Below are 19,340 nucleotides of genomic sequence, written 5' to 3' on the forward strand. Positions count from 1 at the left end.
TTCTCAGCCTGTGATCAACGTCATCAATACACAGATGCAGGGGATACAGTAGATCTGTGTTCAATGATTTACAGGCCTGCATGTCAGGATACCATTAGCAGAGGAGTCGCTGAGACATTGGAAAAATCCACCTGCCAAGAACAGGAGTCAGGTCGTTTTATGGAACCATGGAAAGTGGATCAATCACCTAGAGTGTCTCTATGAATGGGTCCATCTCCTCTCTCTGGTTACCCACTATGACATCAGAGAGCTGCCTGAGCCAATGAGAGCAGGAGCTGAGCAGGTTTTGCGTGAGTTAGGGGCGAGGCCAAGCGGTGGCTTGATACTGCTGACATTGACATTTGACCTAATGGCACTGGTCTGGCCCTGCTTGGGAACGAGAGATGCAATGTGAGCTGTGTAGTATATACTTTTAAGTTGACTCAGTCCAACATGAGCTTAATCCTATCCAATGTGTATTTTAGACCCGTCATTTATAGTGAAGAAGGCAGTAGGCCTAGTTTAGCTGGTCATTCCCATCCCAATCATAACAATCAGAATTGGACAGAAAGATTCAGAAACCAGTTTAAATATCTCATAATATTGAGGAATTAATGATTTTGTAATTATGACTTGATCCTCTCTGGCCTTCAGCTAAAGGAACATTATGTGGTTTTGTATGATTTTTCCCAAGGTATGTGTTTGCAGGCAACTAATTTTTTATAAGAACCTCAAATTCATTGTGATGCCATTTGGCCATGTGAAGGACAAATAAAGCCATCTATTATCCCCCCCCCCCCCCCCCCCCCTCCTTCGTGATGTTTACAAGGCAACCCGGGTAGCTTTTAGATAGTTAGTTTGCTAGTTTTAGCCAAAAAAGACAATCGAAATATTAGACATGGAAGATGAAAATCTTCTGAATGAGAGAAACTGAAACTGAACACATGCAGGGTAGATGTTCAACTGCATTTGTCTCCATGTTGCCATATAGCCATGCAGTTTATACAGTGATATATAGTAAGGTTTTGTTAACTAGAATACAAAACTTTCTGATTTGTTTTGCACGCAGTAGCCAAGCCCTTTATCGGCTTCACACACACACACTTTAAGTAAAGCGGTGTGTTGTTGTTTGTGGTCTCAATTTGTGATCAGGTGTTGCTAAAAAAGGCTTAGATTGGGGTGTGTTGAATCAAAAACCATGTTAAAAAGAACACGTATGATTCAGTGCCTATATATATTCTGTCTCTTACTTGGCTATGCGGTTGGAGACCAGTGACTGCAAATGTGTGTGTGTTAACTCATCACATCACACCCCACCTGCTCTTCACTATGGCAAATGTGATTTGGTCAGATGGCACAAAAGATGTGAGTCTGATGAGATCATCGAGGAAGAGCAGACCATGCCAAACTGTGACAGACCAAGTCCATTGGGTTTAGGCTCTGGGCTCTGTTAAGCGCCTAGAGTCAATTGTATTGTTATGGCGCTATACAAATAAAATTGAATTGAATTAAAGTGAAGTCAATGGCGCAAATGGTAGAGTGGGGAAAAAAAACATAATTGCTTTGAACCAACATTGTCATAACATTGTTTCGAACAATCAATTGGCTGTTGGCTAAAGAATGTCTCTCTTTAAAGACCCCTCTAAAAAAAAACTGGCTGAACCACCCACAGGTAACTGCTCAGATTATTTCATGGCTGAACTACTTTTAGCAAAGGCCATTCACTTTAGGTTTCTGAAGAGAAGGCTCAGCACAACTTCATAGAGAAGACCTTAACAATGGCGAGTATTGTTGTTTCTGAAGAGAAGGCTCAGCACGACTTCATAGAGAAGAGCTTTAACAATGGCGAGTAATTTACTTGTGTAATTGTCATGGTGGGCCAAGTCGCAGTTAACAGGTGGTGAACTCGAGTCGGGCGTGCGTTCAGACAGGATGCCTCCTTGGTCGCCTCTGTTGCTGTGTAATGCGATCGATGAGAGGCTATTAAAAATGCATGCGCTCTCTCATCAATAATGCACGAGGAGGAATAAATCAGAGGCTTTCCTTGACCCGCGAACCCCAGAAAGGCTGCATGTTATGGTGTTTATCAGGTGAAAATGTTCCACCTGGTCACCCTCCTTGTCACTCTGAGATGTAGAGCCATGCTAAACATGATGTCTCTTGAAAACACTAAGGCAGTCTATCTTTACCGCCTGGTGATTTGTTCTCCCTTCAGCATTTTGTGGTGAGCAGCACTAAATGAATATAGCATTTGAATGAATTTGAATGAATAGAGGTGATCTTTGGAAAGAAAATAGTCATTTCTACCACAGACGGACTATAACTACTGTCTAAGTTTAAGCTCAGAGGCTCATTGAGTCCAATACGTTTGTTTTATTAAGCACTTCATTGGCTGCTGCTGTTGAATTGATTTGAAAACTGATGATGATGATGATTGTAATGTTTGTGGTGGTGATGATGGTAATGTTAAAGATGAAAAGGGAAACGTAAGCGTTTCATAAGATCCAGGACTGGTGATGCTTTAGTGTCACGCTTAGGAGCCACTCTCAAGGTGAAGAAAAAAAAAAGAAAGGATGTATATCCTATCCTACACAGTACACATCTTAAGATACAGTACATTTGTACATACATTAGAACCCATGCCTTTAGATTGTCAATTGTAAATTGATGTGGTTTGTTATTCACGAATCTGGAGATGCTCAAATTAAACCCTAGTGTCTGAGATTACTTAGTGATCACGACTGATCTGGTCACGATTTACAAGCACAGGCTACCCACATCCATACCCAAAATAATTCGAAGCTGACATCTGTGCTTTATTGTTGTAATAAGATATTTTAGGATACACCGTCTCTCTCGCTCTCTCTCTCTCTCTCTCTCTCTCTCTCTCTCTTGCTCTCTCTCTGTCTACCTCTCCCCGTGCTCTCTCACTCACTGACACACACACGCACTTACAGCCTCACCATACACCAATCATAGCCTGCGCAATCCACACAGACGCTCTTGTTCATCGTGTCACTTTAGAGCGCGAGAGACTACCCGCTACAGCCGCACCAACTTTGCCGAGCCGAGCGCGCGGAGTCTGCGATCGGAGACGCGTTTCGGAGACGCTATCAAGCTTCTGCTACAGGACTACCTGCCGCACGACTAAGATCTCGACTTATACAGTAGCTGTCGGAATTGAGGTAAGACTTTTTTGTTGAGTTTCCACATCAAGAGTGGACATATGCTTGACGCATGTTGCCAACAGTGCAGACTCATTTAAAAGAAGCCTTACTGAGTTAGCACTTGGTCATCATTTGGCATTATTTAACCTAGCAGTATTGATATGGATTTCTTTGTTTCAGTGTTTAACCTAATCATGGTTCACTTCGAAAGAATGTCTTAATGGCAAGGAGAGGTAGAACTTTCATGGTCAGCCTCAAACTCTGACCTGATTCGAACCAAGTTTATTTACCATATTTTATTCTGCGGGGATAAATTACTTATTTGCGCAAGTAACCATAAAGTCTTGAGTATAGACTTTTGTATTATAGGCAAATCAGTGCAGTCAATTGTAGCCTAATGTACTGTGCAGCTTTAACCAGTAGCCTACGAGCATCCACTGAATTAAGTGCAACAGATTCTTGTTCGAACGAGACCCTATATTGAAATAAACAGACAGCGTTTCATTAGCATACAAGGCACACCGTGCGGATCAGACATTTAAGCGAGAGCATCAGGTTTCTGCCATTTACATGAAGACTGGGGCGTATTTGCATTAATGGAATGTGACCATCCACTCATTAAAGTTTCCTATTTCGTTGTTCCAATTGATAAATTGTTTTAATCGTGTTAATATATAACAGGTCACTAATTTCATTTTGAAAATGAACCCAAGTGAAGTAATGATGTTTTTTTTCCTGTTTCCTTGTGAATAAAGCAAATTCACGCTTTCCACATGACATGTCACACTTAAACGCATGTTAGGTATGCTCACACCACCCTCTATATACAAGTAGCAAACTATGTATGAGTGGTGCTTTGTAGCCTACTAGAGCATCGATCTGCGACCACACAGGGGTTTGACGGGCAGCATGATGACAGTAATTTTGCTGGATTTGAATATTAGTTTCCATACTAAAACAGCCTCTTTCCATGACCTTGTCCATTCATATATAAATAATTAAAAGATGTATACATTTCCTTATTGTAGTGTGCTGGCTCTTAAGCCTTTATCTAACTAGTTATTGCTGGGCTCGCGTCATGCAATCATCCACAGTCCTTTCTTTTCGTAGATGGAAATCAGCTAAGGCAAATTCTACACTCCCTGCTCCGCGAATTTACATAGCGCATGAAATTCATGAAAGCGCACAGAGCCATCGTGCAGACCTGCGTGCGTTTCCGCCCCTCAACAGTAAAAATTAGTCTACACCTCCACCGTGTATGTGAGATGTGTCCCTCTCTGGAAATATTTCCATGAACAAATGAAGCCTTTAATTGGCCGCCCACTGAGCAAATTATGCACAGCGCTTGTTTGTGCCCATAACCGACACTACACATTCGCGGCCTTTTTAATCACGCGCTTATGTGTCTTTTGTCCACGGTTCTTGCTAGCATACGCTCCCTTAGTGATGAAAGGGCTCGTGTGCTAACAAGGACTCGAGCTTATTTGCTTTATCCGCAACCATCATAATTACCCCTTGTGTATAATGAGGGCTGTTTGTCGGGGACTTCAAGCGAAGAGAGCAAACACCCTGGTGTTTACTTCGTGGAGTGCAGAGCTCGGTTTCTGCATCTCAAGATGAACGCTTCTTCTTTTTAAATACTCACTCACCAACATGAACTGTAGGATAGTATATACACTGCCGCTGCCACTGAGACAGGCAATTTAGTCCCCTCACCTGCTACCTCAGTGACGGCAGAGAGTTCCAGTTTAATTGACACTCTGCTCCTGTGATAATGGAATTGTCTCATACAGTGTCTTCCTGTTGTTTCATCTTCTGTCAAGGCGACAGAGGAGCCAAAGGCGGAGTTTCCCCCTTGCAGAAGGCTTTGATGAACTGTCAAATACATACCCTTTACAATTTCACCTTCCCTTTCTTTTTGGGTACTTGTGCCCAAAATTCACTTACAGAAATAAAAAATGCATGCGGGTCCATATTTCAAAATTATCTTTAAGTGCAATTTCTACTAGTTCAATGAAAGTTTTTTTTCTTTGGAATCATGTTGAATATTCCTGAAAGTGCATACACTTTTACCATACACTTTGCTGTGTTTTACATTAGGACAGCCATACAGTCTGTTATCTACATGATCCGCAAGCATTTTTCATACACTTTGCTGTGTTTTACATTATGGACCCCCAAGAACCCTTATTTTTAATTTAGTGAGTGTAGGGGCCTCATCCCATTTGGTGCACTTGTCCTGTAAACTTCACAGCTGTGAATGTGAGTGTATTTGTAGAGACACACAAGCAGGGAGCAGAAACAGGTTTGAGGAAAGCCCTCTCTGCAAAAGGATTATGGGATTGTGTATCCTAGTCTGACAGTAAGTGGAACATAAAGTGTTATAGTTTAGTTGTGTCGAGCTGGACCCGAGTCGTGACTGAAGGGCCTGGTGTGTTTTGTAACATAAACTCACTTGTGATAAAGATACGTCCAAGGTCAGGAGCGTTTTCAGTGACATGCAAAATCACCAACCGCAGACTTTGGCCCAATCCCATTTCTAATCTCCACCCCTACCCTTACCCCTACCCCTTTGCCCTCGCTTTTTCAAACGGAGCCATAACGTAGGGGTAGTCGAAGGGGTTTAAACTCTAGCCCTACGAATTGGGATAGCCCTTCAACACTTACGTACGTCATCAGTACGCTGCGTCAGCTGTTACGTTACCGGAGAGCGACAGCTGTCACTCACCAGACATAAACAAACATGGCGCCTGCAGCTGTTATTAACACAATGCAACATTTCATGAAACAAGTTTTAAAACCATGAATTACAAAGATAATACTTTGTGTGATGCTTTTCCTGCTGTTTCCGACATTCTTAAAGGGACTCGCGCAATGTTTCTTCTTTAATGATCACGGGTTTGCAATGCATTGGGGGAAATCAGTCTCACCCCTTCGTTTGAAGTGTGCCCTCGGAAAATCTCCATTTGGAGGGGTGGAAAGCCCTTCCCCTCGCCCCTACCCCTCTGTCCTAACATGAATTGGGATAGCACTACCCCTCCACGTGAACGCGCAAAACGGAAGGGAAGGGGAAAGATGAAGGGGTAGGGGGTGAAATGGGATTCAGCCTTTCAATGTCCCTGTTGGCTGGCTGTCTGAGTTTGAGACCAGTTACTATGCAGGCCAACGCACGACTTATCAAAGTTCTGCTCATAAGAAAATCACGAACAGTAACATGAGAGGGAGCTGGCCCAGTTACAGATTCCACTGACTCTGCTGTGGTGGTGAGACGTTGAGATGGTGAAACTCTCTGGGTTAGAAAATGTTGCAGTTCTTATGGTAGTAGTATTATTTAAACAGTACTAGGCATGTTTTACAGGCTAATTGAAATGTCTTCGTCAGTCTCTGGTTCTGTTCAGCAAAGCTATTTGGTTGATGAATAATTTGTCTTGTCACAAGTGTATGATGACAAATGAGCAGGTATGGGGACTGAGAACTATGGGCAGGTGGCAATGTGAATGCTATGTAGTATTAAGTATTAATGAGTGTATTTTGACCCGCCATTTCCTGTTTCTGTAGCTTACAGCGTCAAAGTCATGGGTTTGATATGAACATAGTCTCACAGTCTGATAAGTATACCTGTGCTGTTGTATAAGTCGTATAATTCTATTCAAGTATGACTTTGAACCAATGGGAGTAGGCAATTGTATATCGATGTCCATTTATCTCTTTATGCTGTCCTTATATAATGTATGTATGTGTAGTGAAGGGAGAGTGTGGTCACTCCACCCGGACTCGAACCCGGGTCTACAGGGTGCCTAACATGCCCTCTAGCCTCAACGGCAAAGAGCCAGGCTCAACGGCATGGCAGTCAGAGCACATACTCATTTGTAGTGACGGCACATCTTCACAGTATGTATGTATGTATAATGTATGTATGTATGTATGTATGTATGTATGTATGTATAATGTATGTATGTATGTATGTATGTATGTATGTATGTATGTATGTATGTATGTATGTATGTATGTATGTATGTATGTATGTATGTATGTATGTATGTATGTATGTATGTATGTATGTATGTATAATGTATACGTATGTATGTATGTATGTATGTATGTATGCATGTATGTATGTATGTATGTATGTATGTATGTATGTATGTATGTATGTATGTATGTATGTATGTATGACGCCTGTACAAAGTGAAAGAGATGTAAAGGGGAAGTCGAGTTGAAACGCAACCGGGTTCAGACAATCGATCTCCTCCTGCCTGGCATACATACATAGCCCTGGCAGGCCTTCATGTCCACACAGTCCTCACACTACCAGTAGAGAATAGCACTGACATTTGTAAACATCGCCATAGTTACCGGTCTCCCACCATGGCTTTGTGGGGTGCAGCAGGAGAGCAGGTCTGCAGAGGTATTGGAATCATTGAGGCAGTGATGCTGAACGCAGGGATTGGAGGAGAGCAGAGGCAGGGCAGGTGTAGCAGAGTCCTTATATGAGCAGGTCTTATTACCCGGCAGCCATCTTGACAATGCCTCTGGGCGGCTGTTCAGACTTACATTTAAATGAATGGGAAGAGACCAATAACTACACATAGGATTGTCAAACAGACCTTAAAAGCACTACACATAGGATTGTCAAACAGACCTTAAAAGCACTACACATAGGATGGTCAAACAGACCCTAAAAAGCACATAGCTGTAATCACTGTTTAAATTTGACATAAACGGTGTAAACAGCTTTTCAGTAGAAGAGGGAGCTAACTGAACAAGGGAGAAAGGGGGGGGGGGGGGGGGGGGGGGGTGTAGGTACACCGTGTCAGCCAAATGACAGTTAGCAAAGACATGCAGGTCTGTCCAGTAGGTGATTTGGTTTGAGGTGTCATGTTGATTGGAAGTGTCTTATTAGTGAAAGCGCTTGAGCGGCGGGAAAGAGGTCAAAACTAACAAAACAGACACTGTGAATTTGTACGGTCCTTTTATATTCCAGTGGAATTAATAATGCAAGAGAGAAAAAATGGAAAAAAAGGTGCTTCATTCTGCAACAGTATCCAGTCAGTGAAGGAGACAAGGCTGAGCCGCCAGGACATTGCCTCAGAAAATCACCAAACTCTTTAAAAGGGGTGCTGCCATTAGAAATCACGCAGGACTCTCACGTCAGTTTCATTTATGTGGTCATTTCTTTCTATATCGTCTGAGATCAGTGGAGTGGAAAAAACTCAGAAAGGAAAGTGGAGGGAAGGAAAGGGAAGCCATCATTTGGTCTTTTGGTCATTTCTGGAAGGCCGTTAAAAAGGTATAGCCTATCTAGAGATATAATTGTTAAATAAATATACCTTTGCAAATATAGAATAAGTAGACTATGTAGTTTAATGTTTAAACATGTTTAATCTCAACATCTCTACATTAGTTTGCCATTAGACCAAAATGACTTGACACAAAACTGACTTGATACTGGTACAAAAAAAAGGATGGCAATCTTCTCCTTGCAGAAGTTGATATCTTGTCCACAAACCTGTGGTGGGTTTCTCAAAGTCTTCATAACACTATTTCATTCGTAAGTTATACCTAAAGCTGTACCGTAATTTGTCGAGATGAGTGGAACAGTAAACAACTTTAGTCTGCCCTAAGCAAGACTGAACACAACGGACTGTGGTGGCGGCGAAGTTTGTGAGACTGACGTGAAGTTGGCATCAAATGACAAAAAGTGTTCAGTCACAGATGATGTGGATTGAGATGTCCTCAGCAAGGCCCTCTAGGGCTGACTCCAAGGGGTACTTAATGGTAGCAGTAGAGTTGCCGTGCGTGGCTTGGAGGAGTCTTTTTTTATTGTCTCATTCTCGTCTTTTGTTTGTTTAGAGACGACACGCCATGACAGAGGTGATAAACACCTGTGAGACGACGGTGGCAGACTTTGGAGTTGCCGCCACCCCAGAAGACCAAAGCATCTCATTTCAGGTGAGAATATTATGGGCTGTAGGAAGCCTGCAGTGATTGCCACTGGGAGGGCCAGGAGCTACATCTATATGCTTCCATACATTTGATCTGTCACAGAGATGTATTCTCTCTCTTTCTCTCTTGCTCTCTTTTTCTCTCTGTCTTCTCTCTCTCTCTCTCTCTCTCTCTCTATCTCTATCTCTATCTCTTTCTGTTTCTCTCGCTCTCTCTCTCTATCTCTTTCTCTCTCTCTCTTTCTCTCTCTCTGTCATAAGCACATGGACAGGCATTATCTTTCCATTTTGTCTTTCTCTCATCAATGTTCATTCCCACATCCAGAATGGTGGCCTGCATGCACTCAAACCTCCACTCATTTGCAAACACACCCACACACACATACACACACCTACACACACACACACCCATACACCCACACACACCCATACACACACACACATACACCCATACACCCACAAACACACACACACACACACCCATACACCCACACACACACACACACACACACACACACACACACACACACACACACACACACACACACACACACACACACACACACACACACACTATCACCTTTAACAACACGTATGATGTGTGAACTATAGGACCCCCATGTTGTGCCTCTCACCCCTACTCTTTTCTCTCTCAATTCAACTCAAAACGCATTATTGATCTCTCACTCTATCTATCACTCTCTCTCTCTTCTGCTCTCTCTCTCTCGCTCTCGCTCTCTCTGTCTACATATCTCACTGTATCTCTCTCTCTCCTTTCTCATGGTGTGGGGCTGTCCCTGTGTGCCAGTGACAGGTTTAAATGTCCCTCCATTGCTCCATGTCCAGCCAGATCTATTTCTGATCACTTCAACCTAATTCCAGTTCCTTTTCATTTCTCCTTCACTGTTTCTCTCTACGCCTCACACTCTTTCTTTCTCTCACTCACTCTTTCTCTCTCTCACACACACATGCACACACTCTTTTTCCAATTCTCTCCTTTTTTCTCCCAGTGAAAGTCCTCAATCTCCCTTCTTCTCTTTCTCTCCCTTTCTCCCTTTCTCTGCCTCTTTCTCTTTTAAACTCAACCTCTGTCAAGCTCTTTCCTGCCTTGCAACCGCTTTCTCTCATCTCCAAAAAGCCAATCCCGTGCCCCTCTTGATTATATAGAATGAAAGCAGAAATTTCTCCCAGTTCTCAGAGCAGGCTTGAAAGGTATCAATCTTTTTCCCCGAAATGACGATCATTTCTTTTGTCTGCCAAAAGATTACAGGACAACTGAATGAAATCCCAAAGGATTATGGGCTCTGTGCCTTCATTCACGACATTCAGAGAGAGTCAGCCAGTAAACACCCACTGCTTCCATCATCCAAATCACACGCACCACTACCTCCACTTTCTCACCGCATGGATGCATGCACGTGCGCACGGACACACACACACACACACACACATTCAGAAGAAAGCATGGACACACACACACACACACACACACACACATTCAGAAGAAAGCATGGACACACACAAACACAACTCATACCAACAAAAGCACTCTCTCTCTCTCTCTCACACACACACACACACACACACACACACACACACACACACACACACACACACATGCACACCATATTTTAGAAACAATTGAACTCATGAGTCACTTCAGGGACAGACCTCAAACAGGGCACTGGAATTGACTGAGGTCTCATGCATAGCTGGAGCCAAATCCATTAGTTTACATTCAACCCAGCAGCTCTCCCTCTGACAGGGAGTAGAGTGGCTTCCTGATCATAATAACAGCTATTATTTATAATAATAAACTTTATTACAGGCTCAAGGCCCACGTGGAAGATGTACATACATATAATCAATAAATTACATATAAATATACATACATATTACTTACATACATACAATCATAAATACATATAAATACACAAGGAAAGAAGGGCTAAAAAAGGCACTTATGCCAGTGTTCCCAGATCTTAGATATATATATAATCTTATAGTTTTTTATATGTTTATATTATATGTTATACTGTATGTAACATGTCCACGTGGTTAGGTATATTTTGGAATGTGTCCGCAGTATTATAACAGTGTTTATGAGTATGACATCAAAGCCAAGGAGACATCTAATAATCGTGGACTATTAGAAATGCTGTTGAATTCTGAACAGACTTTGGTGGCTCGATGCATACTAATAAACCCTGTGAGACATTTTCCATAATTGGCAGTGAAATGGGCATGGATTGATTAATTTTTTCGAGAAAAATAATTAAAAATCAGCGCAGCCAGCGTTTTGGTCAGATTGACCTTCCTCAAGCATATGACGGTCACACTGACCCAAACGTTTTAGTTATTGAAAGTGGTTTTTGGAGAGTTACAGTAATTTCATTGGGTAGAGCATTATTTCCATAGCCTGACCTTGTCATACTCTTTATTCTAGTCAGAATATGAGTCTGATACTGCTCCATTGGGCTGTAATTATGGGACGTGTTTCAACCGAACCGAACTGCAGTTTGTGAGAATAAAATAGAACTAAATTATCAATATGTCTTTACTTAGTATGTTGTGGAAAGCCTCTTCCATATCAGAGTTTTTATGAGGTGAAACATAAATCTCTTTTTCTTTGATCTGACAAAATACCATCCCACAAGTGTCCTTATTTGATTTAACATATATCACAAATATTAATAACACTATGTACTTCACAACAGTTCATAGCACCATAGAGCCAATCACCTCGCTCCATCCTGTGACCCCTCAAGCATAGCAATAAAGTAACCCCAGGGTCCCTGTGTGTTCCAGATCTTTCCGGACTCCCATGAGCGTTTCCCTAAGTTGTCCAAGCGGCTGCCGTCCATCGTGGTGGAGCCCACGGAGAGTGGGGAGGTGGAGAGCGGGGAACTCCGGTGGCCCCCAGTCGAACTGAGCTCCACGGACGACCCCCAGAACGACCCCCAGGAACCTACAATCCATGCCGCAGGTCAGACCTCTGAGAATCTTGGTCATGACCACTTGTGGATGCTATGACAACCTGTAGCTTTTGCGCAGAGGAAATCATTACTTTGTTCGATTTTGAATAGACACTTTTGATCGAAAGACATCTATCAATTGTAACATCTATCAGACAAAGATTCATTGACTTTGTGAAACAGCAATGTTTACAACCCTGAGTAAATTTAGATTTTGTACAGAGCAAACATAAGTATGTTGAAGTAAAGTTAAACTATGTTGACTAAATATGCATAGACAGCTAAATTACTGATAAAGATATTCGTGAAGACATCTGGTATGCTGTGCCTAAACCCTGAATGGTAACTCATTTCATCGAAAAAATATTTTAATAAATACTTTTAGAAATGAAGGTTGTTTTGGTTAATGTGCGAGAAGTAAGTGAGTATGACTGTGATTCTAACAGATGAGCAGCAGCCAGGTGACACAGAGGAGGAGGAGGAGGAGGAGGTGGAAGAGGAGGTGGAGGAGGAGGAAGAGAAGGACAGGGCGACGGTAGGGACCTCAAACTGACAGACAGTTGGCACCAATCCGGCGTTTCACTGTGAATGTCTGTGAGAGACGGGTGGCGCGACGGAGATGGGTGGGGCTTGTGTTATGGCCCGCCCTACATCACCACAAGGACCGCCCACCTCAACGGGAACCTTCGCCTCCTTGGATGGAACTGCTGACTGACAGAAGATCTTTACTGAAATAGCTCACCTGTGCCAAACACTAGACGTAGCCTGCTACTGTGATCGAGTCATCCATTTTGGATAGTGTCCTCTTTTATTTTTTGAACATCCACAGTCCTCTAGTGTGCATTTTAAAATTCAGTTATTCATGTAAAGATATTCTGGCATATATGTACAAAACTGATCATGTGTAGTTTCTTTTGACTAAAGTCTACATATCAGAAATATAGAGGGTGAAAATTGTATTTAATATATGTCAGTTGACTGCAAATATATATATATATACTGTATATATATATATATATATATCAGTTTTTGTCTATACAAAGGGGCTTAATAGATTAATACCCATGTGTATGTAGCTGTTCCTGAGTCAGTGTCAATCTATTTAATGACATAAAATGGATGTGATTTTGATTCTGTAAATATTTGCGATGATGTCACTGTGGATAAACACCTGTAGCAGACCACATCTAATTCTGGCCCTGGCCTGGCCCTGTGCCGCTTGTAAGCCGCTATCAAAGATGTTTCAATTGCAATACGCTTCATCAGTGCATCCCCCTGACTCTTCCTTTACGCTTGTGTAGACATCGTTTCTTGTCTAACTTACCATAAACAACTCATCCAGCGCAACGCTGTTCTTTTTCGTGCTGCTGCTGCTGCTTGCCTGTAAAATATTTTCAGATTTCTATAAATTCCTGCTTCTCTGAGCGACTCAGTGTTGTGTTTGTTTTGTCTCTCATCAACACACCTTGAACTGCCTCTCTCAGCAAACATGAAAAACAGTCTGGCATTGCATTTAGCAGCTAGCCATTAGCATTAGCAACCAAGTAGCTCCCTTTCATCTGTATGCTTTTAAAGGTGCATTAAGGATTAATAGCTATTCGCTAAATGTATGCTAGCAGCTAAAACTAACGAAATCTCTTGAAATGTGCTGACTTTGACATTATGACAAACTAATTACTCAACGACTGTCCTTACACAGTCAAACATCAATCATGTGCAACACAAGACTAAGCAAGACGGCAAATAAGCTACTTACTAGATCGGCAGAAGGTAATCAAAGTCAGGTCGGCGGGCATCGGCAGGCAAAACTACAGAATGCAGTTATATGCCTATCGACCCTGCTATGCCATTGGCACGGACGCAATTCTCCATATTAAAAGTCATTGTAGCGCCCCAATTTTTTTCAAGCTGTTATTTTAAGGTTAAACTGCTTATCCTAACCCTAATCCTGAAGCATAATTGTTGCATATTGTGCCTTTAAGGCTATCTTTCTTAGTTTTACTGCTGAAGTTTTAACAGAGTTGTAGTGTTCCTTATGAAAATGATATGTGAACACATTAAAGACTGAATGATTGTAATAGCCATACTGTATCTATACATAATGAAATGAGTAATTTAATAATAATAGTTGCTAGCAACACTTTAGCTTTTCATAGACATAGTGTACAATGTTCTCTCTGTCAGAAGCAATTAATAATAATAATAATAATAATAATACATTTTATTTATATGGCGCCTTTCAAGAGACCCAAGGTCGCCTTACAACATTGAAAAAATTAAAAATACATTGAATTATAAAAATACATTGAAAAAAATACATTGAATTATAAAAAAAATACATTGAATTATACATTATACGGCAACAACTTTACAGGTTATAGGCCTGCTTAAACAGGTGCGTTTTGATTAGTTTTTTAAAAAGAGCGATTGAGTAAGGGTCAATGTTCCTGATGAATTAGACTTTCATTGCTTACCATTGAGTGATATACAGTGCCTGGAGCCATTAGGGACTTTGTCCTACCCACTCTCAGGTGCTAGCCGTTATATAAAGGTAGCCAGCAGGTATAGTGCTGTGCAGTGAGTAAACTCAGTGTTGTAGTGGTCCTTGGAGAAGTGGGTATACTCTTAATTTTTTTTAAGCAGCCCATACAGCACGGGATAAACGCCCTGTTTTGATAAGTGGGTATACTCAATGCTGACTGAAAAATAAGTGGGTATACTCCGTATACCTGTGTATACCCTGGACTACACCACTGAGTAAACCTCAATCCATGACACCTTAATAGACGTGCTAGTGACAGAGGCTAGCACCCATGGGTTCTAGCCTCTTTGCTAGCACGCCCAGTTGCTATGTTAGAGGGTGTTGCTATGTTAGAGGGTGTTGCTATGTTAGAGGGTGTTGCTATGTTAGAGGGTGTTGCTATGTTAGAGGGTGGGAGTTCAAGTCAGATGTGGGATGCCAGTCACATTCGTGCCATGACTCTGTGATGAGTAGATCAACTGCTGTTTAATGGCTGAGACTGAGGCTCCTCACCCCTCTAAACTGCCCTGCCGGCCACGGCACCAATGTAACCGGGCCTTGTGTAGATAAACATCATCCCGCTTGGCCTTGAACTCGCAAAACTCGGACAGATGGTTTTACTCACTCCATAGCACTGTACCCGCTGGCTATCGTGACTTTTAGCTTAGATACATGACTCAGTTGGCCATACACTTAAAGGCTAAAGTTAATCCATTAAATCTTCATGCATTGCATGCCAGGTCTCTGTTGGACAAATCTGTGTATTGTTAAACAAGCATCTACATTGAGCACATAGAGAATTTTGTATGAGTGGTATTTATCTACTTTGGAGTCAGAGGGCAGTTGCAGACACTTACAGTATGTGTGATTCTATGGAAACAATACTTATAGCCAGCAAGCTCAGATTGTTTATGCTGCGATAAACAATGTTCCTGTTCCAATCTCATCTTTCCTGAAGGCGAATCTCTTGGAAATGAGCACATTCATATTCTAGTGTAGTATGATGTTGCTCTTGGGGTGGAGAGAAATAGCTGTCTGCAGCCCTTGAGTATCCACAATACAGACGACCTTCCATCACGTAGCCCCATGTCTCCACTACAAGAGATTTTTCCTCAAGAAACCTCAAGTTCAACGAGGGTCATTTCATTTCAAGACAGTATTATTCTGTAGAACCAATTTGGTTCAGACTTTAAAGAAAGTTAAAATGAACTTCAGGCATTTGAAAAATAAATAATTAAATAAATCAAGAAAATAAGTTTGGCTTGAGGGACATGGACAGCGACCCATTTATAGCAGTGAAAGCACATGAGCCTGGGGAATGTGAACCGCGAGTGTGTGTGTGTGTGTATGTGTGTGTGTGTGTGTGTGTGTGTGGTGTGTGTGTGTGTGTGTGTGTGTGTGTGTGTGTGTGTGAGTGTGTGTGAGTGTATGTGTGTTTTTAAGGTTTGTGTGTGTGTGTGTGTGTGTGTGTGTGTCTGAGGTTTGTGCGTGTGTGAGTGTCTGAGATTTGTGTGTGTGTGTGTGTCTGAGATTTGGTGTCTGAGATTTGTGTGTCTGTGTGTGTGTGTGTGTGTGTGTGCGTGTGTGTGTGTGTGTTTGTCTGAGGTTTGTGTGTGTGTGTGTGTGTGTGTGTGTGTGTGTGAGTGTGTGTATGTCTGAGGTCTGTGTGTGTGTGTGAGTGTGTGTGTGTGTGTCTGAGATTTGTTTGTGTGTGTGTGTGTGTCTGAGATTTGTGTGTGTGTGTGTGTGTGTGTGTGTGGTTGGGGGAGGGGGGGGGGGGTTAGAGACAGCGGTGAGAGTGTGTGTGTGTTACTGTGTGAGTTAGAAGTTGTTGGGAGAGTGAGCACAGGTCTGGGCTTTAAGAGGCGGCTGTCTGCTCATGTTAGCGCTCCTGGACAGGCGCTATCCCCCGGCGGGACCCCCTGAAGACCCATTAAGGACAGAAACAAGCCTCCCCCGGGACCGGTGAGGGAGTCCGGTACGGTTGAGGAGAGACTGAAGGGGCCGAGGATAGGTGTTCGGGGGTGGGGGGGTGGGGGGAGGCAGTCAGCAACAATAGCCACAGGTCAATGTTCTTGTGTCGTTGTGACAATTGTTGATGTTTTTCTTTTTCTTTTTCTTCTTCATGGAGAATAACAAGGTGAAGGCTCTTTCAGAGAGGGGGAGAGGAGGAGGAGGTTGCCTGAGATTCGTGTGTGTGTGTGTGTGTGTGTGTGTGTGTGTGTGTGTGTGTGTGTGTGTGTGTGTGTGTGTGAAGGCTCTTTTAGAGAGGGGGAGATGAGGAGGAGGTTGCCTGAGATTCGTGTGTGTGTGTGTGTGTGTGTGTGTGTGTGTGTGTGTGTGTGTGTGTGTGTGTGTGAAGGCTCTTTCAGAGAGGGGGAGATGAGGAGGAGGAAGTTAAAAGGGAGCATGATCTCCACCATGCAGTCCTCCCATGGGGCTTAATGTGTACATGGCGCATAGAAACACAAAAACATATACACACATCCATATAGATAGACACATATACACATATACACACATCCATATAGATAGACACATATACACATATACACACATCCATATAGATAGACACATATACACATATACACACATCCATATAGATAGACACATATACACATATACACACATCCATATAGATAGACACATATACACATATACACATCCATATAGATAGACACATATACACATATACACATCCATATAGATAGACACATATACACATATACACATCCATATAGATAGACACATATACACATATACACACATCCATATAGATAGATATACAGTATACAGTGCTGCTTGGAAGTATGTGAACCCTTGAGCAGTTTAGATTTTTCTGTTGTTTTTCCATGATTTTCCTATTTTATCATTACCAGCTTTCCATATATTAAATGTCAGGTTTATGTTTACCAATTGCATGCACTTGTTTAGAGGTAAGTGTGTAAGTAGTCCAAAAACTACATGAAACATGGAATTAGTGTATGTGCAAAAGTAAGTGAACCCCAAGCTGCATTTTAGAAAAGTCAAGTAGGTAACAGATTCTGTGAAACACATTTGGGTGCTTAATTAGTTAATCTGGGGAAAGCTATAAGACCATCTCCAAAAGATTCCAGCTCCATCCATCCACTGTAAGACAAATCATTTACAAATGGAGGGCATTCAACATGACCGCAACTGCCCAGAAGTGGAAGCCCATCAAGACCATCACCAAAAAACACCAGAAGAATAATAAATTAGGTAACAGCCAACCCACACATCACCTCTAAAGAGTTGCGGACCTTTCTGGCAGCATCTGGGGTAAATGTACATGCGTCTAACAACAAGTGTTTTACCGAATCTGTTACCTACTTGACTTTACCAATGCAGCTTGGGGTTCACTTACTTTTGCACATACACTAATTCCATGTTTCACGTCGTTTTTTGACTACTCACACACTTACCTCTAAATAAGTACATCCAAATAATAAACATAAACCTGACATTTCATATATGAACAGCTGGTAATGATAAAATAGGAAAATCATGGTAAAACAACAGAAAACTCTAAACTGCTCAAGGGGGGTTCACATGCTTTCAAGCAGCACTGTATATATTGTATACAGAGAGAAAGAGAGAAACACACATTCTTACACACTAGCATACACTCGACATGGCTGAAAAGAAGCAACAGTGATTCTGGTAGACAGACATCCTCCTGCTGCACAGCCTTTATACAGCTCACCACAATGCAGCAGAGCACAGCACAGCGCCTTGAGTTTTATATTTAGGACCTGCGCGGCACAAACCCTTTTCAGCGGTGCATACCTGGGAACACACTCAAGCCCACGTGGCTCTTGAGGCGGTCATGGTTTAGTGCCCACCTTCAGACCCCGCTGAAGCTCACTTTAACGCGGTAGCAAAGGCTCCTTGGATTGCTCTGTTCAGTCCCCAAACAGCCTTGTCGATTCAAGGCCTGAGAGAGTGAACGCGAGCCCACGCTCACTCCGAATGCCTGCCGAAGCTTAGAGGTGTGGTTTCGTGCCCTTGTAATGAACTCGACTTGTTGACAGCGTCTCTAATTCTATCGATTTATCTGTGTGTGTGTGTATGTGTTGTTTGTTTGTGTGTGTCTGTGTGTGTGTGTGTGTGTGTGTGTGTGTGTGTGTGTGTGTGTGTGTGTGTGTGTGTGTGTGTGTGTGTGTGTGTGTGTGTCCGTATATGTTGTTTGTTTGTGTGTGTGTGTGTGTGTGTGTGTGTGTGTGTGTGTGTGTGTGTGTGTGCAACCAGGGTGGGTGTTTGCGTTCAACTGTTCTTCAATTTGTATGCTTCTCTCTATTCTCTTTATTCATTTATTCGCTGGGGCCATCTCCAGGTGCTTCCTCTAGGTGCCTTCTTTGTAGCTCTGTGTGTCTCCTTCTTATTCTCTCTGTCAGTCGCTCTCTATCGATGTCTCTCTCTCTCTTCTTCTCTCTCTCTCTCTGTCTTTCTCCTCCCACCTGTCTATCTGTCTGTCTTTGTCTCTCTCCCCCAATGTTAACTCTTCCTCCCTCTCCCTCTCCCTTTCTCTCTCTCTCTCTCTCTCTCTTTCTGTGTCTCTCTCTTCTCTTTTTTTGTGTTCTGTAGAGCCCTTCTGATGATGCGCCTTCTCTTTGCCGCCACTTTGCCCCTCCGTTGTTGCCACAGCAACCGCCTTGTCAGACAGGCATCACACAGCACCTCGCTCACATCACCTCCCCTCTCCCTCCTCGCCTCCTGGGCTTCACTTCATATC

The 19,340-nt window shown here is 42.5% G+C and overlaps 1 protein-coding gene across 1 annotated transcript; it reads left to right on the forward strand.

Moving 5' to 3' along the window:
* Window positions 1–9,011: 9,011 nt before the first annotated feature.
* On the forward strand, window positions 9,012–12,619 carry LOC308360634 (protein LBH; the record flags this gene model as incomplete). The annotated part of the gene is made up of 3 exons (XM_080832659.1): window positions 9,012–9,098; window positions 11,900–12,077; window positions 12,513–12,619. 3 exons carry the CDS (start codon window positions 9,012–9,014, stop codon window positions 12,617–12,619), a joined length of 372 nt encoding a protein of 123 aa, XP_080688785.1.
* Between the last annotated feature and the right edge of the window lie 6,721 nt (window positions 12,620–19,340).

The sequence above is a fragment of the Sprattus sprattus genome, assembly GCF_963457725.1.
Source record: "Sprattus sprattus genome assembly, chromosome: 2".
Lineage (NCBI taxonomy): Eukaryota > Metazoa > Chordata > Actinopteri > Clupeiformes > Clupeidae > Sprattus > Sprattus sprattus.